Raw genomic sequence first — 27,137 nt, 5'->3', positions numbered from 1 at the left:
AGAAGGGATGGGCGGGGAAGGCTTGACCAGGCTCCCAGCAAAGCCAGAGGGCAAAGAATATTGGGCCAAACTGTCCAGGTCCAGCTGCATTTGATGACAACCAGTGGTTACCTCTCCTACCGGCAGATCCTATTTTCAAATTCATTTAAGATAACTTTTACTATTCAATCTTACTAACTCTCATGGCGAGAACTGTGATCCAACACCGTAAGATAGACGTCTTACATTAACTTATATCCAGATAACTGCATAACGAACAAAGGGAGCCTTCCTGAGATTGTAGGTTTCGGGGTTGAACTGCTAGGAAGACCCCAAGGATTTCTCTCCATTATGAAACTGAGGAAGGCATATTTGGTGGAAGGGTCCTCTGAGATAAGAGGTCTGCTCCTTTCTGTGTTTGCCGTGGACGCGCTGAGGGAGGGACCAGGAGGCGCTAACAGAGCTGCCCGGGAAAGCCCACAGCTCCTGGCTTCTTCAGGACCACTGCACTCGGAAGCCTCAGCCTGCGTGTGGTCGCACGTCCCCACAGGGGCAGGCAGGGTGGCAGGAAGAAGGCTGGGTTAAGAGGCACGTTCTCATCCCAGCCCCGTCTGGCTCCATGAGGCTGGATAGCCATGGAACCTGACCTAACTTCTGTGTCCTAAGTTTCATTTGTCAGATGAGAAGATTAGGCTAGATGGAATGGCTTCTCACCTCACGTCTGGGAAAAGTCCAGTGCGTTGTAACTGCCCCCATGGCCTGACTTTATCTGCCCCTCCCCACGTCTCCGGCACATCCGATCAATCCCCTTGCTGTGTTTCAGGAGCACACCAGGACCATTCCCACCTCAGGGCCTTTGTATCTGCTTGCCCCCTGCTTGGAATGCTCTTCCCAGGATAGCCACAGGTCTAGCTTCCTGATACCTTCAGCAGAGACTAATACCACATTCTCGGCGAGGACACACATTTGCAAATCCTCTCTCTACCCCTGCCACCCCACAAAAATGCACAACCATCCTTACCCCCTATTGTAGATTTAAAAAAAATGCTTCCCATCTTAGCACTTAACAGTATCCCACCTACTATACATTTTACTCATTTATTTGTCACCTGTCTTTCCCACCAGAGTGTCAGCATTCCAAGGGAAGGGATTTCTTTATTTCCTTATTTTCTACCTTTCTTTCTTTCTCTTTCTTTCTCTTTCTTTCTTTCTTTCTTTCTTTCTTTCTTTCTTTCTTTCTTTTCTTCCTTTCTTTTTTTAAGAGCAGGGGTTTTCTATCTGCACCCTTCACTGGTGTATTCCCAGTACCTGGAAGAGAGCCTGATACATTACAGAGATTCAGGAAGTTTTGCTGAATGGATGCAGGCACACATGCGTGGAAGGGAGGAGGGGGGTGTATGGCCCTCTACAGTGTCCTCCAGTCCCGAAGTCTGTGGTGCCTCTGGTGAGGGAGCTCTCCTCTGCCACCACTGTACTGGGATGGACTCTATGACCACATGAAATAAGCCAACGCAGGGCCAGATGTGGTATGCTTTCATTGTGCTGTACAACTTCTCACACGCTGCTTCCTGCCAGGTACCCCCTGCACCCTCAGTGACACCAGGACCTCCAGACAGTCTGTAAGAAATTCTTTATATTGGGATTCAGCTCCATTTTCTAGAGTCAAAACTAATATTATGGGGGGGGGGGCGGGTGCTCATGGTTACCCATCTCCTCTCTCTAATTCTTTATGTAAAATTCCTTAGCTTCCCTATTGCTAAGATACCGCAGGATGAATTCAACCTGAAGGTACAAGAGGTGGTGGTGCATTTTCACCGGCTCCACTAGATGGCAACATGGCCAGCCTTGTGCGGGCATCCAAGTGGGAAAACCAGCAACACACACAACTCCAGCTCCCCACAAGCCTCTCCAGTCCTCCTCCACAAGTACCCCTTGCCTTCTCTTCCCTACTAGCCTGGTTATTTTCAACCCGCTCGCATATGGTTCACGCTCACTCACGGAATACATCTGGCTTAATCACTCCAGCGCTAGAAGCTTCACATACGCTTCTTCCTTCTGCCAAAAATGCGTTCCTTACCTCCCTTTGGAATTCCCCGCAAAACTCGCTTTGTCCGCGAAACCTTCCTGGCCGAAACTGGCGCTGATCTCAACTGCATCTACGCCATGAGATACTGTCACAGGCACGTAAACCATTTTTATATATTTGATAGAATGCGCCTGTGCCCATGTGCATATATAGAGAAGGGAGACAGTGAATCACACGCACAGCTCTGGGCATCTGGTAGGCAAATGCACATTTAACATAAATGACGTGCAGGTGACCACTTCCGTAGAAAAGAAGTCCTGTCTCTGAGAAATTGCACCGGCTGCCAAGGTTCCATTAATGGGCCAAGAATCTAGATATACTAATGCCCGCCTACGTCTTCCAATTTCTGATTCCTTCTCTGTATTCAGTGTAAGCTCCAGAAAGCCTTTTGAGCAGAAAAATTTTAGAGAGACTTCATCAAATATCATGCACAGACTTGAACAAATGTGTAAATCTGTATGTAACTTTAAAGGCTATTTAAAATGCTCTATTTCAATGCTCAAAAACTCTTGCAATTTATCTCAAAAATCAACCTCAAAAATCAAATTAAGGCTACGTGTAGCAGCTTTAAATATGGCTGAAAATGAGCCTAAGACATGTTTTAAAAGGCCACGAGCCTATATGTATGCTGGGTAAAATTGTCGATTGGCCGTTAGGGAGAATGGTGACTGCAGAAACAGTCTGACAAACATGTACACAACAGGAGAATAGAAATAAACACCCATGTGTTTGCAGATCACTGGCCAATGCACTGGGAACTAGAGACGTCCTGCAGTTAAGCAGATGGATAAGGCGCAAGGAGAAACTTGAACTGAAAAAGCTAAGCCACCTTCTCAGAGTCCCATTTCTGAAGCATTTCCATCCTTTGTTTACAGACGAAACCATCTACATGCAAACTTCAGATGCCATTTTTTCCACCTACACTATTTCATACCTCCGTCAGCTCAACACCAGGGACCCACACCCAGTTACAGAAAAAAGAAAAGCAGTGATTTGTTCGACACAACCACTTTACAAAGCCGCGACCAAATGTTATTCCCTTGCAGACAGCAACACCACATTACTTAGTCATCTGAACATTCTGCCAAATTCCAACATATTACACCAAGTTAGTCTGAGGGCACTTTTAACTCACCTAGTTTCAGCATTTCCTGCCCCCGTCCTCAGTCAGAAGGACGGCTTCACGGCGTCTTGGTAGTCACAAAGACCAGAGGAACATACACGGCCACTCTGTTGATAGGGATTCTATGGTAACTGTATTGCCTTCAGGAAGAGTCAGCCTTCCCCCGAGAATAATTCCAAAGAATTTATACCATTCTTTAAAAAAAAAAAAAAAAATCCACCATACGTTTACCAAACAAATGCACAGAAGACACTGGTCAACAGCAGTCACTTTAAAAGCTGTCTTGCTTGTTATTCTGGGAGCTGGGTTTCGTCACCTGTAGTGGAATGCATTATGGAGCCTTTAATTGTGAATCCGGAGAGGTCCCCACATCCACAATGGGAAGGGACTGGTTGCTGCCTGCACTGGCTGCCCATAAACTGTGTCTACACAGAAACCCAGGGATTACCTGTGATAGGCGAACAGGAGATAATTTCAAAATCAAGCAGAAACAGGAAGTCTAACGTTTCAACATGCTAGAAAAGAAGAGCCAATACTTAGAAAGAAAAAAAAAAGGCAGCAGTTAGATGCCTGGGGGGGAAAAGAAAAATGACACAAAAGAAGAAAACCAGTTCATTCCTACCTGGCCGGTATAAACATGAATGTCTATTAATAGTAACTGCTGCTTAGACATATTCTTGTTCTGGGTAGAAGTGGAGAACAGAGTTTGGACAATGTTGTGACTTAAAACCATTAGTCTTCTGATTTTGAAAAAATAGAAGGTTTTTATTTTTGTTTAAGATTTTTTTTTTAGTTTATTTATTTATTTTGAGGCAGGGAAGAGGCAGAGACAGAAGGAGGGAATCTCAATCAGGCTCTGCATCGTCTGTGGGGGCTGGACGCAGGGCTCAAGCTCATGGAACCATGAGATCATGACCTGAGCCAAAATCAAGAGTCAGATGCTTAACCGAGTGAGCCACCCAGGTGCCCCCAAAAGAATATAAGGTCATTATAAAGAATGTGTGGGTGACTGTATCCAGGCACACACAAGACACACATGGACATATATAAAGATACATGCATCTATATTATCTAATAGTCTCTTTAGAAGCTTATTGATTTCCCTGTACATTTGATAATCGCTACTACCCACAAATTGTTCCCTTATCTATCCCCACTGAGCAAGATTCTACCAGTCCTGCAAGGCCCAATTCCAAGTGCACTGCCTCAACGAAGACTTTGAGCATCCCAACCAGCATGCGTGATCTCATCCTCTCCCCCCTTTTTTTTTTTAATGCTTATTTATTTTTGAGAGAGAGAGAGAGAGACAGAGTGCGAGCAGGGAAGGGGCAGAGAGAGAGGGAGACACAGAATCCGAAGCGGGATCCAGGCTCTGAGCTGTCAGCACAGAGCCAGAAGTAGGGCTCAAACTCACAAACCGTGAGATCATGACCTGGGCCAAAGTCGGAGGCTTAACTGACTGAGTCACCCAGGAGCCCCTCAGCTTCTCCCTTTAACCCCCATGGCACCTCAGTTCAACTTCCTTGGTAACACATTCCGGGTACCTATCACAGGTTGTCTGTGAATTACCTTTAGGGGCATACCTGTCTTATTCCCAACTACACAGTAGGTTTCTTTCTTTCTTTCTTTCTTTCTTTCTTTCTTTCTTTCTTTCTTCCTCTTGCTTTCTAAGTTAATTTATTTGGAGAGAGAGAGAGGAAAGAGAGAGAGAGAGAGGGTGCACACAAGCACATGCATGATTGTGGGAGGGGCAGAGAGACAGAGAGAATACCAAGCAGGCTCCACACGGTCAGCGTAGACCCCAATGCGGGGCTCCATCTCACAAACCTGTGAGATCGTGACCTGAGCCAAGATCAAGAGTCAGTCACTTAACTAACTGAGTCACCCAGGTGTCCCATACACGGTAGGTTTCTTGATTTTATTTTTATCCTCCATAGCAATAACACTGTCTTGAGCCTACCAGAAACTCAGCAAAAAGGAAGCCAAGTGGAATGCAATGGACAAATATGCTGGAGTCTGCTAGGCCTGGTTCACAGTCCAGCTATGCCACTTCCTGGGTGTTTCTTGTTTTGTTTAATGTTTATTTTTGAGAGAAAGAGCCAGAGTGAGAATGAGAGAGGGGCAGAGAGAGAGGGAGACAGAGAATCCGAAGCAGGCTCCAGGCTCTGAGCTGTCTGCACAGAGCTCAATGAGGGGCTCGAACCCACAAACTGCGAGATCATGACCTGCGCCAAAGTCGGACATTGAACTGACCGAGCCACCCAGATGCCCTGCCACTTCCTGGTTTTATAGTATTGCAAGTTACTTCACCTCTCTGAGCGATTTTATTCTCATTCAAATAAGAATAACATCATCTACCTCACAGAATCCCTATCAGGACGTAAAGAGAACCACGGGATGTACAGTGAGGGATTAAATAGCAACGAGCATTATTGTTGACCTGAATTTTAAACCAAATGCCTACTACTAATTCGGAGAGGAGCCTGAAAGAGATACCAAATCAATGCCAATTTACAAACATATTATCCATTACTTATTTTCTTTATAGCCTACATTATCATGTGACTACCTCATGATGGTTCGAACTTTTACACCTTAGAAACCATCCTTCTTCAATCCTTGTGTTATGTCCCCAAATTCTCACTGGCCCGTTAATGCCATGACAACTTCATCAGAGACTAAGGGTCAGAGAAGATGCCAAGATACTATTCCTCTTGGAAGTCCAAGATTCTAATCACTAGGGGGGCACCCGGTGGCTCGGTTAAGTATCCGACTCTTGGTTTCAGCTCAAGTCATGATCTCATGGTTTAGGAGTTTGAGACCCACGTGAGGCTCTGCGCTGACAGTGCGGAGCCTGCTTGGGATTCTCTGTCTTCCTCCCTCTCTGCCCCTCCCCTGCTCCCACACTCTCTCAAAACAAATAAATAAACATTTTTTAAAAAGATTCTAATCCCTACGACCTTGCAGACACTAACGCATTGGCAATTCCAAGCTACACAGTTTTGTTTTGTTTTTTTTAATTTTTTTTTCAACGTTTATTTATTTTTGGGACAGAGAGAGACAAAGCATGAACAGGGGAGGGGCAGAGAGAGAGGGAGACACAGAATCGGAAACAGGCTCCAGGCTCTGAGCCATCAGCCCAGAGCCTGACGCGGGGCTCAAACTCACGGACCGCGAGATCGTGACCTGGCTGAAGTCGGATGCTTAACCTACTGCGCCACCCAGGCGCCCCTACACAGTTTTTGTAAAGAGCAGAAATACCACGTCTAAACAGAGGAACTGTTCTCTCATGTTTCCTTAAAATACTACCTTGGTGGTAGCTGCATGGCTACGTGGCTGCCAAGAACCACTCTGTCCACTACTGCTGGAGAGGAGAAGCAGCACCGTGAAGGGGAGGGAAGACTGGAGGAAGAGGCGTACAGAATCACAGCGGCCAACATGGCGGCAGGGCCCTGTCGCACATGCTCCAGGCATAGTCAGGGAGGGCCAATTTCTGCTTTTGGAGAAAGCTCTCCAGCAATGGAGAATAAAATCAACACATCGGGATGGGTTACAAACTAGACGGCGGGGCGGGGGGGGGGGGCATATCCTTAAGACATCCCTCCCTCTTCTCTCCCTTGAGACCAGAATGCCTCGATCTTATAGGCTCGGATCCATTCAAAGTTTGCTGCTTCAAGAAGTCCCAGCATCTGTAGTTAAAATATTCAGCTCACTTCCTTCATTTGGGAAGAAAGAGCCACAGAACTAAAGATCAGGAAGATTCATGGAACAAAACAGCTTTATGTAAAACAATATCAAACCTGCTTGGGATTCTCGGTCTCCCTCTCTCTCTGCCCCTCCCCCCCTTGCGCTCTCTTCTCTCTCTCAAAATAAATAAATAAACAAACTTACAGAAAAAAAAAAAAAGCTTTAAGGGACGCCTGTGTGGCTTTGTTGGTTGAGTATGCGACTGTTGGTTTCAGCTCAGGTCGTGATCTCACAGTTCATGGGATCGAGCCCCACATGAACTCTGTGCTGACAGGTGTGGAGACTGGGATTCTCTCTCCCCCTCTCTCTCCAGCCTCCCCCACTTACACTATCTCTCTCTCTCTCTCTCAAAATAAATAAATAAACTTTAAAAAAAAAAAAAAGCTGTAAGGGGTGCCTGTGTGGCTTAGTTGGTTATGCATCCGGCTCTTGGTTGCAGCTCAGGTCATGATCTCAGGGTTTTGTGAGTTTGAGCCCCATGTCAAGCTCTGTGCTGACAGTGCAGAACCTACTTGGGATTCTTTCCTTCTGTCTCTCTCTGTCTTCTCCCACTGGTTCTCTCTCTAAATAAATAAATAAATAAATAAATAAATAAATAAATAAACTTAAAAAAAACAACGTCTAACTCTTTTCAGTTGCCTTTGTAGCTATGAATACAGCTCTTGTATGCTTTCTTAGGACTTGCAAATTAAGCCACTCAAGGTCGATTCAAGGACCAAGAACTGTGGTGGTGTCCCAAAGCTGGAGCATCACTAATTCAGAGAGGAGCCTGAAAGAGATACCAAAAGAGATACCTGCTCTGAGGCAGGGAAGGGAGAGGACACAGCCCTGGAAACTCTGCCTGGGGGCCCAGGGACCGAGGAATCTGTCCAGATCCAGCTTTGCTAGGGAATGCACAGGGACATGTTTTCTGGTGAGCACAGCTCTGCAGCTGAAGCAAACTTCTCAGCACCCCAACGCCTGCAGTCACCCGCTCCTGGCACTGCTGATGACAGAAGCGCTCTGGAGTTTCACCGTGATCCTAAATAAGTCATCGTTAGGCAAGCCTGGGTCCATCTATGAGATCTGCAGCCACATGACAGTGGCAGGTAGAAAACCAGATTCTCTTCTTGGGTATGCATGTGCTCTGTGCTATCTAGGCATCTCAGAGCAAGGCACTATCACTGAAATCATTTCACTGTCCCCACACCCAGGGAAAGTGGGTGGCAATCCCAATTTCCAAAGAGACTGGAAGAGCTAAAGAGGTTAAGCAGCACAGTCAACAGGACGTCGCAAGCCCTGCCCTCCCAGAACAATCTCCGGAGCACACACCATCTCTGGCCTAGTTTCATCGACTGCTCATGACATACCCCCGTGAACAAGATTGCCTGACAGTCACCCACATCCTTATCAGCAGCACATTCATCACCAGAGCATTCGTGAAATTGGTGCCTGCATGAAAAAGATACCTGCATTTGTTTCCTTCATCCGATTTTACAGCCTGAGAGACAGAACTGGAAATGTCTACAAAACACCTTGACCTTCATGCTCTGGCCTTTCCAAGACGCTCCCTAGTCCCTGGGATATGCTACCATGGCTGCCACGAAGAATGATGACCCTGTCCCCGCCTTAGGTCCTCTCCAGACCTCCTCTCCTCTGCCTCCTCCAGCCACCTCAACTCTTTCAGCAGCGTCCCTAAAGCCACGGCCCCAAATAATTTGACTTGCTTCCCTTTGACCCTCGTCTCCTCTGCAAGGAGGAAGCAGTCATGGGCAAAGCAGGGCTGAGCGTGAGTTATTCTAGAAGAGTGAGTGCCCCAGCTTGGGAAGGTACTCCAGAAGCATTGCACAGATGCTGTCGCAGAGACGGCGGGCGGTCGGACTCACCCTCTCTCACCAAAGGAGGTTTGCACCGGCAGAGAAGCCCGTGGTTTGTGCCTAGACAAGGCTGCGAAAATCTCGCCAGTGTCCGGCACCCTCTCGATGCCAGCAAGTGTGTGTGATGTCTTCCCTACGTTCACCCCGTCCTCACCAAAACCTCAGGAGGTGGGCACCCTGTTGTCCAGGTCACAGGTGAGGACAGGGAGTTCCCTAAATGTAACATGCCTGCTCAGGGCAGTGCCAGCCTGTGAACCCAGGTATGTCCTGAGCGAAATCTGTTGGCTTTTTTCTCTTAATATCGTATCATGGAAAGCATAAATAGGTCAGTGTCTAGAAAATAAAAAGAACACCTGCTAACCCACCTTTCAAAGCCAGGAAAGCAGTAAGTGAAACAGGGTGAGTTGGAGCTGTGGTGGGGGAAGGGGCAGCGCTGGCATCAGAACAGGACTGGGAAGGAGATTTCTCAGATCTGTTATGAGGTCTGCTGCCGTTCACAGCCTCCCCCAGAAAAGAGCTGCACAAAAAATAAGTTGCGGGATTGGGGGGGTGGTGCCTGGGTGGCTCAGTCGGTCAAGCATCCGACTTCAACTCAGGTCATGATCTCATGGTTCATGAGTTCAAGCCCTGCATCGGTCTCTGTGCTGATGGCTCGGAGCCTGGAGCCTGCTTCAGATTCTGTGTCGCCCTCTCTCTCCGCCCATTCCCCACTTGCACTCTGTCTCTCTCTGTCTCAAAAATAAACAAACATGTTTTAAAAATTTTTTTTAAAAAGTGTGGGAAGGCAGATCTTTCTATCAGATCGTATGTAGTTTCTATGGTTTAAGTATAAATTTTATAAAATGCTACTCAGAGCCCCCACCCCTGCCAAAAAAACAAAAAGAAAAAAACCACCACTTTTATTTCTTAAAATTCACACAACTTCAGGGATGGCAAGACCTCTGATATCATCTAACCTTTCTTTTTTTTTTTTTTTAATTTTTTTTTTTTCAACCTTTATTTATTTTTGGGACAGAGAGAGACAGAGCATGAACGGGGGAGGGGCAGAGAGAGAGGGAGACACAGAATCGGAAACAGGCTCCAGGCTCTGAGCCATCAGCCCAGAGCCTGACGCAGGGCTCGAACTCACGGACCGCGAGATCGTGACCTGGCTGAAGTCGGACGCTTAACCGACTGCGCCACCCAGGCGCCCCTATCATCTAACCTTTCTTCACAAGCAAAGAAAATGAAGCAGCCTGGTGTACCTGAGTGGCTCAGTCGGTTAAGCATCCAACTTCAGCTCAGGTCATGATCTCAATGTTCGTGTGTTCTAGCCCCATGTAGGGCTCTGTGTTGACAGCTCAGAGCCCGGAGCCTGCTTCAGATTGTGTCTCCCTCTCTCTGTGCCCCTCCCCCGCTCATGCTCTGTCTGTCTCTCTGTGTCTCTCTCTCTCTCAAAAATAAGTAAACATTAAAAAAAAAATGAAGCAGCCTGAGGAAGCTGAAAGCCGTGCCCCAAATCACACCGCTAGGCTGGTTAGCTGTGCAGCTGTGGTGAGAACGGGATCCTAGGACTTCAGAATGAGCATTTATGTCTGTCTTCCTCAGACACAAAGCCCTATTCGCACCGGCACCACCCATGAAAACACTAAGATCAGCATTTACAAGGCAAAACACACTGAGCGTCTGCTGCAGTAAATATGCTGGCACTTGAATGCAGCTTCCTTTCTGTTGAAATGCATATAAACGGAGTCCTGACACTTTATAGCATTCTTCCACTGCAAACCCGCATGTAAAACTGAGCAGGATCCCTAGTGATAAAATACTAAACTAATGAAACTTTCCATTTGCCAAGGAAAAACCCTCCAATTGCCGAGTCAATTTCTCTATAAATTTCTAGTATTTCTAGTTAATAGGCAACATCTGATATTTCCCGAGCTGAATTCCTCAACGTTCCTCCACTGCCAAACCCAATTATTTTCCTCTCTGTTTTAACCTCTCTGGGTTCCAACACTACCATGTTTGTGGTCACTGCTGATTCCGCTCTCAGCTTGATGGTCACTCATTCACCAAGTCCTGCTGCCTTCCCACCATGCTTTGGCTGTTTTCATCTCATTTTCATTGGGATGCTGTTAAACTCCTGCGTTAAAGGGGGCACAAGGCGGTTGGTTGGTTCCTTCCTTCCTTCCTTCCTTCCTTCCTTCCTTCCTTCTAATGTTAATGTATTTATTTTGAAAGAGAGTGAGTAGAAGAGGGGCAGGGAGAGGGAGACCAAGAATCCCAAGCAGGCTCCACGCTGTCAGCACAGAGCCCCATGCGGGACTCGAACTCATGAACCATGAGATCATGATCTGAGCCAAAATCAAGAGTCAGATGCTTAACCGACTGAGCCACCCAGGCGCCCCAAGGTGGTTTCTTGAAAAGACAACTTTCCAGGGGATGCCAGCACGCAGTTCCACTCGCCCTTCTTCCTTCAGAGAGAGAGAGCTGGGTCATTATGTAGTTTTTATCCCTGTGGCTATTTTCAAACCTAAAAGACTGACATTCAAAAACTTTTCAATTTAGAGAATAATCCGAAACTTCAGCCACATATTGAGTAAAATTTCCCAGATATTCCCCTTCAGGAGAAACACACATGGGGTTTGCCCATTTGCAGGGAAAGGGTGCTGTGTCACCCACTTCAGGGTGACATATGTCCCCAGAGTGCCTGTGCACATGCAGCCAACACAGAGCCACCTGTCCTCTGTACCATCTTCCTCAGCCTCACAACTGAACACGTTTACCCAACGGCAAGCTGACACCACTCCTGCCACGTGTGACTGGGAGTGGACACGGTCAGCAAACCACCTCTAATCCCCTGGGGAGAGGCTGGAGCCCCATTTCCCCTTCCCATGGGGCTGTCAGATGAGAAGGGGGCCATGGGAGCCCAAGACCCCTATCCTGTGATATATTTCTGGCCCCCCTGCTCTATGTTCTCATCACCCGAGGTTCTTCAGGGCAAAGGAGGGCACATGAGCGGGTTCAATCTACACTGGTGCTCACTGGTCCAGCAAAGGGGTGGACCCAGACTAGATTCGTATGCTTCCTCGCTCCATAACAGCTTTCTCTTGTGGGGCTCCGTATCTCACCTACCCACTGGTCATTCAGACTCAGGGTCACTGCGGACCCCTCGCTCCCCCTACCCTCCCCCAAATCCTCCTGTTCCGCCCTCCCCAGCTGCCCCTCCGGCCTTCTCTGTCACCCCAGGTGTCATCCTCTGGCCTGCACTCCCCTCTCCTTCCACTTAGTCACCCTCCCAGGATATCTTCCCCAAGTGCAGTTCTGTCACCTTAACACCACCACCTGTGCCAAGAAGTACATTTAAAAGGTGCTTCCACATCGTCACTTACCATGTCGCCCTCTGGGGGGCCACGTGCAGTGCTTCCCTGCTGCTCATGGGTCAGAGTCCACACTGGCATGTCAAGGTTTCAGGTGGCCCCGAATCCTGGCCGCAGAGTATTTCCCATGGTCCTCCCACTGGGCCTCCGCTCACCCCCATGCCCCGGCCCCTTGGGTCCTTTCCACCATCATCAATTACAGAGCCCGAGGCTCAGCTCACGCGGGGCCTGGGTGATGCTCGGAGCCAGTGGTCAGCTCTCACTTCTGTCTCCCTATGCCACTCGGAAGTTTCGTACAGCATTCAGCACATTTTGCTCCAAGGGATAGCCCCTGCTCTGCACATTTCCTTATCCACACTACACTGCACATTCTTGGACGTCAGGGAGACTTCTCCATTCATTCAACAGAATCAACCTGCATTTATCCAGTACCTACTGCATGCGAGGTACGGATTTAGATGCTGGGAACACGGTGGGGAGGAGAATACATGAGGAAGCCTGAGCTACAGAACTGACTTTCACTGGTGGGGGGAAGAAATGGCAGCCAACAAAACACACAAATAATTAAAGGACAAGATGGTGGGGCGTCTGGTGGCTCAGTCGGTTCAGCATACGACTCTAGATTTCTGCTCAGGTCATGATCTCGGGCCTGGTGAACTCTAGCTCCGCATCAGGCTCTGTGCTGATAGCATGGAGCCTCTTTGGGATTCTCTCTCTCTCCCCTCTCTCTCTCTGCCACTACCTTGCTCATGCTTGTTCTCTGTCTCTCAAAATAAATAAGTAAATAAATAAATCTTAAAAAAATAACCATAGTCCATGCCTGGATGGCTGGACAATGGAATTAAAAAAAGAAAAAAGAGGGGCGCCTGGGTGGCTCAGTCGGTTAAGCAGCCGACTTCGGCTCAGGTCATGATCTCGCGGTCCGTGAGTTCGAGCCCCGCGTCGGGCTCTGTGCTGACAGCTCGGAGCCCGGAGCCTGTTTCAGATTCTGTGTTTCCCTCTCTCTGACCCTCCCTGTTCATGCTCTGTCTCTCCCTGTCTCAAAAATAAATAAAACGTTAAAAAAAAAAAATTAAAAAAAAAAAAAAAGAAAAGAAAAAAGAAGCGGGGGGTGGGGTTACATCTGGGTGACTCAGTCGGTTAAGCATCTAACTTCGGCTCAGGTCATGATCTCACAGTTCGTGGATTCGAGCCCCACATCGGGCTTTGTGCTGACAGCTGGGAGTCTGCAACCTGCTTCAGATTCTGTGTCTCCTTCTCCCTCTGCCCTTCCCCCACTCACGCGCTCTCTCTGTCTCAAAAATAAAAACCAAAAAAAAAAAAAAAAAAGGACAGATGGTGAGCAGTGGCAGACTGGAAACAAACAGAGTGTGATGGAGACCACCCTGGCAGAGGTGGCCTCAGAGGACAATGCCAAGAGCCAGAGGAAGAGCAGGCTAGGCAGTGGGAAGAGCAGGTACTCCAGCCAAAACAGGACAATGTCAGCACGCTTCAGGGGGGAAAGGGGCAGAAAGGGGGCCGGTGTGGCCACATGGGGGAAGCATGGGGGAGATGGGCGTGGGGAGCAGATGGGAGTCAAGCATGGGCCAGCACAGACAGTGCCATACAGGACATGGTGAGAAGTTTATATTATACAGTGGGAATATAAAGCAGGTCAAATTGTCTGGAAGGCAAAGTGGCAATAAAGATCAAAACCTGAAAACTCCACACGCCCTTTGAGCCACTTCCAAGAATACCTCCAATGAAACAGGGACAAGTGTGGGCAGCTGTAGTACGAGGGAGTTGTGTGGGGTTCTAATAATGCCAGAGCCTGGAAACAGCCCCGCTGTCCAAACGGAGGATCGGCTGAAGTGAATTATGGCACGTCTGTATAATGGCATGTAATACAGTCTTTCAAAAGGATCGTGTCAAGTAATTAATAAGATGGGAACTCTTCACAAAGGCTACAAAGCAATATATAAAAGAAATTTTATTAAGTACCATATAATTTTTGTAGAGAAAAACTAGAGGCATACAGGAAAAGCCTGGAGTGATATTCACAAACTTTTTTTCTGGGTGGTGAAATTAAGGAGTATCTTTTTTTTCTCCCTTCCCCCTCGCTCCCATTTTTCATTTTTTGAGTCAAATTGTAGTTGATAGATACATGACACAAGCATGTGAAACTTTTGCAATAAAGATTTTAAAAAGTTTTTTGTAGGGGCGCTGGGTGGCTCAATCAGTTAAGTGGCTGACTTCGGCTCAGGTCACGATCTCATGGTTTGTGAGTTCGAGCCCCACGTCAGGCTCTGTGCTGATGGCTCAGAGCCTGGAGCCTGCTTCAGATTCTGTGTCTTCCTCTCTCTCTGCCCCTCCCCTGCTTGTGCTCTGTCTGTCTCTCTCCTCTCAAAAATAGATAAACATTAAAAAACTTAAAAAAAAAAAAAAAAAAGCTTTTTGTTTTTAAAACCTGTGAGTGATAAGAAGGTAGAGCAGGGTGGATATCCTAGGAGATCACAAAAATAAACAGAGGTTGCTGATCCAAAGACGGGTCAGGGCAATCTTCAGTCTTAGGGAATCTTCAAAGCAAAACAGAAAACAAACCAGAAAAACTCCCTAGAACTTAGGGCAGGAAGTGTGTCATTCTCTTCTGGCTTACCCTCTGACTCAGCACTGACGGTTGGTCCCTCCAATCCTCATCCTGAAGAGGTCACAGATAAGAGTTGTTGGTTTTTTTTTTTTTTTTTTTTTAAGTGTATTTGTTTTGAGAGAGAGAAAAACATGTGAGTGGGGGAGGGGCAAAGAGATGGGGAGGAAGAGAGAGAATCCCAATCAGGCTCATACCGTCAGCACAGAGCCCAAAGCCAGGCTAGAACGCACGAACCATGAGATCAAGACCTTAGCCAAAATTGGATGCTTAACCACCTGGGCCATCCAGGTGCCCCCAGGTAGGAGTTTGAAGAGGACGGAGGGGGGAAACCTCACCCAGTAAGTAGCTCCCAGCCCCGCAGGCGAAGTCTGAAATACAGACCAGGGTCTTCTAAGGAAAAAACCCTTCCTCATTCTCCTTTAGATTCTTGACAACAGAGACCGAAAGTCCTATGTATATCACTACAAGTTAAACATGATTAAGTTCTTGTCTATTCCTTTTAAATAAGATCAACTTAAGATAAGACCAGGCACACTGTGTTCTAGCCTCCTTCCCAGACAGGTTTAAAAAATTCAATAAACAGTTCAGACAAGTCACAGCAAGTCGCAGGTATTTGGAGCCTGGCTTACGCACGCTCACGTTGAAAAAGTTCACCACAGAGGCGCAGGCCGTGGCCAGTCTGCCTCCCCGCTTGCCACTAGGTCATGAGGGTGGTTTGCTTTCTCTGCCCTGTTTGGCAGCCTCCTAAGCACAGCACTCAATAGCCATTCAAAGAGCACAGATGATTTGCTAGAAGATGCCCACAAACTTCTCTTAGTTCCATGTTTTTTTGTTTTTTTTTTAAATAACCCCCTGGAAACTACAGAGCTGAGGGGAAACACATACCCAGGACTACTGAACAAAAGAGAAAAAATTTGTTTATGTTTATTTTGAGAGACAGGGCAAGAGAGTGAGCAGGGGAGGGGCAGAGTGAGAGAGAGAGAGAGAGAGAGAGAGAGAACCCCAAGCAAGCTCTGTACTGTCAGCACAGGGTCTGATGCGGGGCTTGAACCCATGAACCATGAGATCATGACCTGAGTTGAAGTTGGATGCTTAACCGATTGAGCCACCCAGGTGCCTCAAAACAGAAATTTTTGACTCTGGAAAACTTTCAGTTTTTAAGGCAAGGCAAATCAGAACTGGGGGACAAGGACAATTACCATCCAGGGCTATCACCTTCCCACATTTACTCAACAAATATCTATTGAGGTCTTACTGTGCCCCATGGTGGCCCTGAGGATTCATGATACACAAGGGGCCAGAGGAGGTTCTGTGTGTGTGCTGGGGTGATGGGATGGGGGTGTGGAAGGAAGGAAGCAGATACTTCCAAGAAATTCCAACAGGTATAGCACCATTGAGAACAGGTTATTAAGGATCCTTCCTATAAGCGCTGTTTAAAAGTTTAGATTCTGTCAAATCCCAATAAGGCATCTTAGTCAGGAGATGACACAATCAGATGGATATTTTATAAAGACCAATGTCAGCTCAGGAGGCCAGACTGCCCTAGGGGTGGGAGGGGGGTGGGGCACACCGTCTGTCCTTGAAGTCATCTAGGTAAGAGGTGATGGTGGTAGCCTAGTCGTGGTTGGTGGCAGGAAACAGTGAGAAGCAGTATACAGATTCTATGGCTATGTGTGTGTGTGTGTGTGTGTGTGTGTGTGTGTGTGTATATTTTTTTTTTTTTTTTTAAGTTAATGAGACAGAGAGTACTGGAGGGACAGAGAGAGAAGGAGAAAGAATCCCTAGCAGGCTCCGCACCATCATCACAGAGCCCAACATGGGGCTCGAACTCACAATCCATGAGATGATGACTTGAGCTGAAATCAAGAATCGGATGCTCAACCAACTGAGCCACCCAGGCATTCCTACAGCTACTTAACATTGGTAATGTTGATCATATTGGCAATGGATAGGACATAGTGGGGAGATAGGGGAAGATTCCTTGCAGGTTTCGGGATAGTCAGCTGGATAATCTACTGGAGGAAACTGGGAGAGAAGGTCAGTTCACCTCATTTCACATCGAAATTGAGTTGTCTATGAGACATTTGTGCTGTGGAGCATTCTGCAGCTGCACATGCAGGTCTAGAACCTAGACAAGAGATTGGGCTTGAAATATAAATTTGGAAGTCACTGCCATTTAGGGGATCTGAAGGCCCAGGAATGGGTAAGATGGCCGAGGAAGACAGTAGAGTCAGAATAGCAGAACAGCCAGACCAAGCCCTAACATATCAATATTTAAGGGACAAAGAAGAGGGAGGGGACTTCAAAGGAGATGAAAGGGAACAGAGAGAAGCTAGAAGATAATCAGGAGAGTAGATCATCAAAGAAAAGTCTGTATGTAGAAAACAGGAGCGGTAGGCACTTGACTGAACAGACGAGAAGAGACAGAAGGGTGTCCATCCACCTATCACTAAAATGCTCTATTTCTTCCCACCCTTCTCTATTTTTGGAGTCCTCTGTGAGCAGACAGGGACCCACACAAGAGGGAGGAAGAGAGTACATTCTGAGATAAACTTAGCAGTGGATTCTGGCTACAGCCAGCATGGTCCTGCTCACAGGTGAGAAAAGGCATCAGGAGCCACAGGAGTGACAAGACACAAGGTTCCGAGACCAGGCCTCAAGGAGTGGCGCTGTTTTTCAGAGTATGTTGGCCATCTATTAGGTACAGGCATGGTTTCTGGTGCTGGGATAGAGCAGTGCAAAAAGTTCCACTGAAAGAGCTAGAAACACAGCATGTCAAACAGAGATAAATGAGAAGAAAGGACAGAGGGAGGGGAAAGGGGAGCATTCTGGATGGGCCTTCTCCTGGGGCAACATCTGAGCAGAAGCCTGAGAGGAGAGTGGGAGACAGCCAAGGAACAAGTGCAGGGGGTAGGGAGCAAGGACCCCCCAGGCAGAGGGAGGGGGGGGGTGCAAAGGCTCTGAGGTAGACACAAGCTTGGAAAGTGTGAGGAACAGCAAGGAGGCAGTGTGGCCTGACAGGACTGAGGGAGGCGGGAGTGTTGAGAGATGAGGTTGGGGAGTTGGGTGGGGCCATGTCAAGGGAGCCTTGTGGCTCATGGTCAGGAGTACAGACTTTTTGACTGTGATGGGAACACATAGGAGGGTGGGAAGCAAGGAAATCACACAGGCTGCTGGGTTTTTTTTTTTTAATGTTTGTTTGTTTGTTTGTTTATTTAGAGGCAGAAAATCTTATTGATTGATTGATTGATTGGCAGAGAATCCTAGGCAGGCTCTGTACTGTCAGCACAGAGCCCCACTCAGGGCTCAAAACCATGACCTGTGAGAGCCTGACCTGAGCCGAAATCCAGAGTCAGACACTTAACCAACCGGGCCACCCAGGCACCCCAACAGTCTGCTGGGTTTTATAAGGTCATTCTGACTACATGGGATGAAGTGGCCAAGGCAGGCAGGCAAAAGCACAAGAGGAGTGATAGTAGCAGAAGAAGTAGGTAGAGGTGGGAGATACATATGTGGAAGGAAAATGGACAGGACTTGCTATTGGATTAGCTGGGTAGCCCCGAGGGAAGGAAGGAACTCAAAAGGTCACCTAGGCTTTTAGCCTGAGCGCTGTGTATCCAATGTGTGGACTGAGCAGGGCAATCAAAGGGGACGAGGTTGGGATGCAAAAGGGGGCCGGTGAAATCAAGGTGCCCATCCCTAGAGGAAGGGCAAAGCAGACAACAGAATAATCGAATAACCTGGCACTTGGGAGAGATGTATTACACATATTAATTTGGGAGTCATTACCTGGATTTGGTATCGATTCCATGGGACCTGATAACATCACCTGGATTCTTAATGCTGGCCACACATTAGTGCAGTCAGGTCACAAAGCATAGAAACAAAACATTTTATCAACTGATGTTCATGGCCCTCCCTGGGGATTCTGAATTAATTTGAGTTCTCAGGGCCCACCCACTCGCACATTTTCAGCAGCCCCAAGCCAGGTTAAGAAACGCTGCCCAGAGAGTGTGGAGAAGAGTCAAGGATGGAGCTGGCCCACCACAGGATGTAGAGAACTTCCAAAGACAGGTTACTGAGGTAGATGGAAAAGTGGAAGGCGAGAAGGCATTTTAAGAAGAGGGAGGGGTGGACGACGCAGAATAGTGCGGAGGCTCAGGAAGTTGAGGATGGAGACGCGGCCACGGGATTGGTTTCCAGAGGAAGTCTCTGGTGACCTTAACAGAAATGATTTTGGAGAGCAAAGGGCTGAGGAGGGGTACCAAGAAGGGCAGACCATAGGCAGAGACAACTCTTTTGGGAGTTCCACCAGAGCGGAGAGCAGAGAAGCTGGGCTGGAGCTGGCAGGCTACTTTGGCTTGAGGAATTTTGTTTCTCATGTGCACCTTAAGGCAGTTGATAAAAAAATGAAGATGCTCCCACATGGAGAAAGAAGCTGATGCTGTAGAAGAGGGGGTATAATTGCAAGAGGATTTCCAGAAGATGGGGGAGAAAAAAACCACTGGGCACCCTGAACTCTTGAATCTGAAATTTTCCTTCAGAGGCTGGTGTCTTCACTGTTTACTTTTCAGGGGATATAATATGTCCTAAAAAATCACAGAGTGGCTGGACTGGAAAGGAACCTAAAGATCATCTGGTCCAATCCTCATTCCCAGGTCCGCTCAAATTCCTATGTTCTGTCCCATTCATGGTCTTTCTGACATCCTCCTTTGGAAGGGAATTCGTACACCTGACCCACTTCATCGTTCCATCCACCCCTAGCATCCACTAAGCCATAGTTCATGAACTCTTTGCACATTCCCTGAAACGAGCCAGAATCTGTTTTCCCATATTCCAATCTATTGGCTCTAGTCATGTGCCTTCCAGTTATGTGTCTTTCAAACTTTCTGAACTATGAACTCTTGCCCCACCCTGTGAATCCCATATTTCCAAACCAGTTATTTTTTGCATGTATGGACAAACAGCTTCCCATTCTAGAAAATATGTAGACAGGGTTTACCAATCCACTTAGTTGGTCTCCATTACGATAAAGGTATAGACAAACATATTGCAATAAAAGTTATACCAATATATATACGAATAACCCGCAACAGCCATGACTGTCCAAGAAACCAAAATTTGTACTTCAAGATTTGGGCTTCATCTACTCAGTCCTTAAGCACTAATTTGATTCTCATCTTAACCACCTGACCCCAATTCCAGAGAACAATACCCCCCCCAACACAGACAAACACACACACACCCCACATATACACACTCACTCAGACCCTGAGGTAGGAAAATATTTGACCAATTATTATTAAGCACACCTGTTATGAAGCAAAAACTTCGTATTGGTTCTCATGACAATTAATTGAACGTTAGGAAAAAAATCTCTACACTGTAAACATGGATTAATTTCCTGAATACTTCATACAACAAAAACTTCAAAGGCAGAGGAAAAACTTGAATGTTTACACATGCAAAGAGAACTGTCTAAAATGCAATTATAAATTAAGTCAAAAGCACAGCTATAAAAGCCAGGCTTGACTTAGGGAATCATCACTAAAACTCAGTGAAGAAACAGGATACATTATTCCAACACTGACGTTTCGAATATTCACGCCAAATATCACATGAACTGTTACTCTTCTAGTCTTAATTTAAAACATTCCAACCAATAGGTGTAAAAGGGACACAGCACACCAAAGTATTGGCTTAGTGCCCCAAGTTACACTAAACTAGGCTAAACAATTTTTATAGTTGTTATAGTAATTAATGCAAAATGCACACAATAGGGCTTGAAATGTTTATTGAATGAATGAATTGATTATATTGAAGTCACAGTTAATGCAATAGGAAAAGAAAAAAAAAACAGGAGAACACTGAAAAATGATTATAGTCATAACCCCAGATTCATACACATGAAATGATTTCTAGAAAAAAAGTTTGATGTAGTTAACATAGAGCATTAAAGGTACCACTTGAAATCTTAAAGGAACAACAACAAAAAACAATCAGCTGTCAACCACTTGCATAATAGGATCAGTGAATTCAGAGCAACTTCAAGAGCTGATAACTATGTACTTTTGTCAGTTTTGGGGAACACAGGTTTGAGTATATTTAATATGTCATATTTATACTCCTTATTAAAATTTGCTGCCTCAACTAAACACTTTAAAACTTCACAAGTGTGTACACACACACACATACACAACATTTTATTTGTGGCAAAGATCCTTAGTGTGTCACACTCAGGAAACCTGGATTTGTCCAGAGTGAGATAGAGTTCATGAGATTAATTATACAATATAATAAATATAGGTTAAAGTTAACCTGCCATGAAAGTATTCCTGAATGTCTCAAAATCAAAGAAAACTGCACTGGGCTCAATTTAAAAATGTTTTTCCTGGGAATGCAAACTGGTGCAGCCATTCTGGAAAACAGTATGGAGGTCCCTCAAAAAATTAAAACTGAAACTATCCTATGACCCAGCAATTGCACTACTAGGTATTTATCCAAGGGATACAGGTATGCTGTTTCAAAGGGGCACATGAACCCCAACGTTTATAGCAGCACTATCGACAATAGCCAAAGTATGGAAAGAGCCCAAATGTCCATCGATGGATGAAGGGGTAAAGAAGATGTGGTATATATATAGAATGGAGTATTACTTGGCAATCAAAAAGAAGGAAATCTTGCCATTTGCAACTACATGGATGGAACTGGAAGGTATTATGCTAAGCAACATAAGTCAGTCAGAGGAAGATAAATATCATATGACTAAGATACAAAACAGATGCACATAAGAGAAGGGAAGCAAAAATAATACAAAAACTGGGAGGGGGACAAACAGAAGAGACTCTTAAATATGGAGAACAAACTGAGGGTTGCTGGAGGGGTAGTGTGAGGGGGGACAGGCTAAATGGGTAAGGGGCGCTAAGGAATCTACTCCTGAAATCATTGTTGCACTATATGCTAACTAACTTGGATGGAAATTTAAAAAATAAATTAAAAAAAAGAGAAATGAAAAAAAAAATGCCTTTCCTAGCCTCTCAGCCAAGTGAAAGGCAAGAAAAACCAAAGAACTCTTACCAGCACATCAGATCAGTTTTTTTTTGTTTTGTTTTGTTTTTTTTCAATGTTTATTTATTTTTGGGACAGAGAGAGACAGAGCATGAACGGGGGAGGGGCAGAGAGAGGGGGAAACACAGAATCGGAAACAGGCTCCAGGCTCCGAGCCATCAGCCCAGAGCCTGACGCGGGGCTCGAACTCACGGACCGCGAGATCGTGACCTGGCTGAAGTCGGACGCTCAACCAACTGCGCCACCCAGGCGCCCCACATCAGATCAGTTTTATAGACCATGTATAACCACTTTCAAATGGTTCACTCCCTCACTTTAGAAAATCGTTATATTATATTAGAAAACAAGCATTTTATAAGCGTATTTTAAAATTGTTTATTTTGGCTAATTTTTATGGGTTTAATTTTCTTAATTTTGGTCTTCTTCCAAGCCATTCAAGTACAACCGATGTAGGCAACCACTGGAAGAGATCCTGCCCCAAAAATCGGAACCAGCAGCTGCACCAGCTACAAGGACAAGCCAGGACCACATCATTGGACCACCATGACAGCAGACACAGGAGACACTCAAGGGGGAGGGGCATTTACTAAGCCAGATTCTTCTCTTCATCTTGCTGGAAGGCCAACAATGTAAACTTCTACATACTATTATTTCCTCACAATGGGCATATACATTGCTCTGGCATGTCCTGTTTTTTTTTATATAAATGTATTCTTTTCTTTTTTTAAAAAAAAAGTTTATTTATTTTGAGAAAGAGAGAGAAAGCGGGGGAGGGGTGGACAGAGAGGGAGACAGACCATCCCACGCAGGCTCTGGTGCGGTCAGTGCAGAGCCCAATGCATGGCTCGAACTCAGGAACCATGAGAGCATGACCTGAGCCAAAATCAAGAGTCAGAGGCTTAACCGACCGGGCCACCGAGGCACCCTGTGGTGTGTCTTATTTTTTAAAGTCTGATTATTCTAGAACATTGTGTCTCAACCTCAGTTCTACTGACATTTTGAGCCAGACAATTATTTGTTACAGTGGAGCCGTCTGTGCCTTGTAGGACGCATCCTGGCTTCTACCCGCTAGATACTAGTAACATACCCCTCCCCTCGTTGTGACGACCAAAAATATCTCCTGATATTGTCAAATGCAGAGGGGGAAGGACACACTGCCCCTGGTCAAGAGAGCCACGGCTCTAAAGTACTGGTTCTTAGTTACACACTAGGAGCAGAAAGGAATCTTCAAAAACAGTGTTGGCGCAACACAAAAATACATTACAGCCCCCCCCAGATTAGAGTAGTCCGTATCTTGGTATCAGGGTCGACCTGATTACAGTACACAGAAAAAAGCAGAGGAAACAGAAAGAGGTTAACTGTAGCTCTGATCTGCAAACTTCGTCTCCCTTTTGATCGGACAGGAACTAGAGCATAAAGATTTATCTGAATCCCCACGCTCCCTCTTCTAACACTCCACGGTTGTGGGGGCCTTAGAAAGCAAGGTCCAGAGATGGACAACACAGAACTATTTCCTCACAGGGTGACCATGCCGGCAGTCCAGGGAGGGCAACTTTGGAACCCTCAGCTCTTGAAGGAGCGTCACTAAACCAGCCTCGGAGAAATGCCGAGTTCATTACAAACAATACACAAACGAACAATCTGTGGGCTGGAGAAGACACCCAGAGGGCTCACATGGGAACTAACTCAAGCCCTTCCTGGGAAGGGTAGTGGGTTCATCCTCACAGCAGATGACATCGCCAGGGACCCACCTGGAGCTGACAGCAACACCTGACTCCTGTACAAAAGCTCCATGGCCACGAACATGGGAATTCTCTCTCCCACCCCGTTAGACCTCAACATCCTCTGCCAGCCTCCTCAGTCTGTTCAGTGACACTGGGCCTGGTTCCAGTGTTTGCAAAGAATGGCATGTCAGTGCCTCTGAGGGTACTTCCCCCCGTGCCAGTCTGGCTATGGCTTCCCCATCAACCATGTGCCAGCCTACTCGTGCTAACAGACTGACTGCTGTTTCTTTCATTAGGGGGGAAAAAAAGTAGACACATACATGCAAACACATATGACAGGGATTCTCTCCCAGTTCAGGAGCGGTAATAATCAGCCAATGTTATTGAGGGGCTGATGATGCACACAGTATTTTGCTAAGAGCCATACGTGTGTTATGTCACGGACCGCTGCTAGCACCATGAAGGAGATTCTATAACTGTCCCCATTTGATAGACAAGGTTACTGAGACATAGGCAGTTTAAGAAATTCACCCAAGGCAAAACCAGGACCCATTCGTTTTCCCACTAGATTGTAAGTTCCCAAAGGCACGGACTACTTGTATGGGCACAGCTATTACTAAATGGTTGCTATCAGACAGACCCTGTCCTATTTGCTCCTATTTTCTCCAAAGAGAATCCAAATCAGTTACTGAACTCCACCAACTGGGAATGTTTCAAGGTCTCATTGATTTGGGTTAGAAATGCTAGGTTAGGAGGGGGGTGCCTGGGTGGCTCAGTTGATTAAGCGTCCGACTTCGACTCAGGTCCTGATCTTGTGGTTTGTGAGTTCCAATCCTGCATGGGGCTCTGTGCTGACAACTCATAGCCTGGAGTCTGCTTCAGATTGTGTGTCTCCCTCTCTCTCTGCCCCTTCCCCACTCACTCTCTGTCTCTCCCTCTCTCTCAAGAATAAATAAACATTAAAAAATTTAAAAAAAGAAATGCTAGGTTAGGAGAAAAGTTCCCAAGCATAGAGAATATGCATGATTATCCAGTGTTTGTCCCAGACTCCATCAACGACACACAGGGCACTGTGTATGTCTCTGTTCTTGCCTTAAGTCGACCCAGAGTTCAGCTTTGTCTCCTCATACTTTACTGATTCGTCTTTCAAGGGTCTCCCAAATGCCCTATTTTCCTTGCCAGGACTCTCATTTCTCACCTTGGGTCAGCAAGTGCCTCTGAGCTGGCTCACATCGCTGCAATCCACCTTGCACCCAGATGTCAAATCTTCTTTCAGTGCCCCTGTCCAAGCTGTCCCTCTTCTGCTCAAAAATCTACAACAGTTCCCTCTTTCTGATGGCCCCAGCTCTTGTGCACAGCACTGAAGGCTGAAAGCTACTCTTGCTCAGATCCTAGAGTAACTAGTCAGTGTTCTCCTTACTAGTTCCCACTATAAAACTGCAAAATTCCAGTCTGACCAATGTCCACTATCTCCCACAAACACCCTCTGCTCACAACAACCTCTGTGACCTGGCTCTGAGGGTCCCATGCTCCACATCTGAATCAAGTACCATTGCCTACACTTTCAATCCTTTATTGTGTTCGTTTATTCATTTAGCTGCACACCTGTGTGTGTATGTATGTATGCACATATATAAATAATATAAATATAAATATAAATATAAATATAAATATAAATATAAATATAAACACATATATATAAGTCTAAGGCAAAACTACCCTACTGAGACACTCTGATCTCTGGATCTGGGGGGGCTCTCCTCCCCATAAAAACTTATAAAGCAGTGCCAAGCATTGCTTTAGGTACCAGAGATAGACCAGTGAGTATAAGGCACAAAGCTCCTTGTATGCATGGAATCTTCCTTCTCCAGATTTCCATAGGGCTTTGTATGGCCAAATCGACCATTCCCAAAGATGCCAGGCCCATTACACGTTAATGGGCAAAGGACTTTAGTAAATGCTACAGGCTATGTCCAGTACCCTTCTCGACGAATCAAAATGATACATCGTGCAGAATAAAAGCACACTTTACTTGACCTAGCATTTGTCAAGTAAACCTCTGCTGTGTTCACACTAGAGAAAGAGACACAGAGAGGAACATCCTATAGAACATATCTGATGCGAAAGCTGGTTTTAACACTAGTTTGTAAGTTCCCAGAGGGCACGAACTACTTCTACAGGCACTAACTCAGTCCACAGCTATTACTGAATAGTTGGTAACAGACAGACCCTGTCCTATTTGCTGGAGATTCATGAGTAAACAAAACAGACACAGGCTCTTCTTACTGACTATGCTATGTTGCCTCTATTCAGCTGGGTGCTAATTGCATTTGAAGAAATTACTCTGTCTACAGGGCGGAACACTAAACTTTGTTCCTTATTTTAATCCCAGATCTAACATATAGATGCGTAGCATACAGTAAGCACTCAAATGTTTCTTCAATAAATGAATCAGTCCATGCCTTACAATTTAGCACTTAGTTGACAAGTTGAGCTGGGTACAGGATCATGATTGATGTGCTTGAGCCTTGTCTCAAGCAGAGGATAAACGTCTTAACCAGTTTGGCTCGTGTGTAACAACTAAAACCACTCCATCTTCTTTTAATTTTTTTAATTTTTTTTTTTTTTTAGTGTTTATTTTTTGAGAGAGAGAGGGAGACAGAGCATGAGCAGGGGAGAGGCAGAGAGAGAGGGAGACACAGAATCCGAAGCAGGCTCCAGGCTCTGACCTGTCAGCACAGACCCCAATGCGGGGCTTGAATCCACGAACCATGAGATCATGACCTGAGCCAAAGTCGGATGCTTCACAGACTGAGTCAGCCACGCGCCCCTAAAACCACTCCATCTTAAGCTGCTTCTTAACATACAATCTCAGAATTTAAGAGAAGCATACACAGGGTTTTTTCCTTCTGTCAGAATTGAATACTATTCTGTCATGTGGAAGTACCACAACTAAGTCAACCTTAGTTAAATTTGGTTTTCTTAAATTTGATTATTATTTAGGCTGTTTCCAATTTTTTCCTATTACATGTATTATTGCAGTGGCTAAGCTCAGAATACATTTGAGCACAACACGTTCCTGCATGCTTCCAGTTATTACCGAAGAATTAATTCTTAGTAGGGGAATTACTGGGTCTTTTGAATTTTGATACTACAGAGGTGCCTGGGTGGCTAAGTCGGTTATGCATCTGACTCTAGAATTCGGCTCATGTCGTGATCTCGTGGTTCTTGAATTTGAGCCCCTGTCAGGCTCCACGCTGGCAGTGTGGAGCCTGCTTGGGATTCTCTCTCTGTCTGGATTCTCTTTCTCTCTCTCTCTCTCTCTCTCTCAAAGTAAATAAGGAAACCTAAAAAAAATTTTGGGGGGGGGGGGCGCCTGGGTGGCTCAGTTTGTTAAGTGTCTGACTTTGGGTCAGGTCATGATCTTGCAACTCATGGGTTCAAACCCCATGTCAGGCTCTGTGCTGACAGCTCAGAGCCTGGAGCCTGCTTCGGGTTCTGTGCCTCCCTCTCTCTCTGCTCTTCCCCTGCTCTCTTTCTCTCTCTCTCTCTCTCACTCAAAAATAAATAAA

General features: G+C 46.1%; 1 protein-coding gene across 2 annotated transcripts in view; it reads right to left on the bottom strand.

The window, feature by feature from the left end:
* TNFAIP8 (TNF alpha induced protein 8) overlaps positions 1-27,137 on the bottom strand; it is a 132,999-nt gene that overhangs the window by 60,367 nt on the left and 45,495 nt on the right. The window contains exon 1 of one of the 2 annotated variants that reach the window (XM_045486646.1): positions 3,201-3,537. The exons of the other annotated variant lie outside the window; for it this stretch is intronic. Within the exon in view, the coding sequence (XP_045342602.1) occupies positions 3,201-3,213 (13 nt within the window). The 5' untranslated portion in view covers positions 3,214-3,537. Of the gene's footprint in view, positions 1-3,200; positions 3,538-27,137 lie in introns of those variants that run through there. 2 annotated transcript variants of the gene reach the window in all.

This window comes from Leopardus geoffroyi, chromosome A1, assembly GCF_018350155.1.
Source record: "Leopardus geoffroyi isolate Oge1 chromosome A1, O.geoffroyi_Oge1_pat1.0, whole genome shotgun sequence".
In the NCBI taxonomy this organism is placed as follows: domain Eukaryota; kingdom Metazoa; phylum Chordata; class Mammalia; order Carnivora; family Felidae; genus Leopardus; species Leopardus geoffroyi.
The sequence above is the reverse complement of the archived record's forward strand: the minus strand, read 5'-3'. Positions and strand labels throughout refer to the sequence as shown.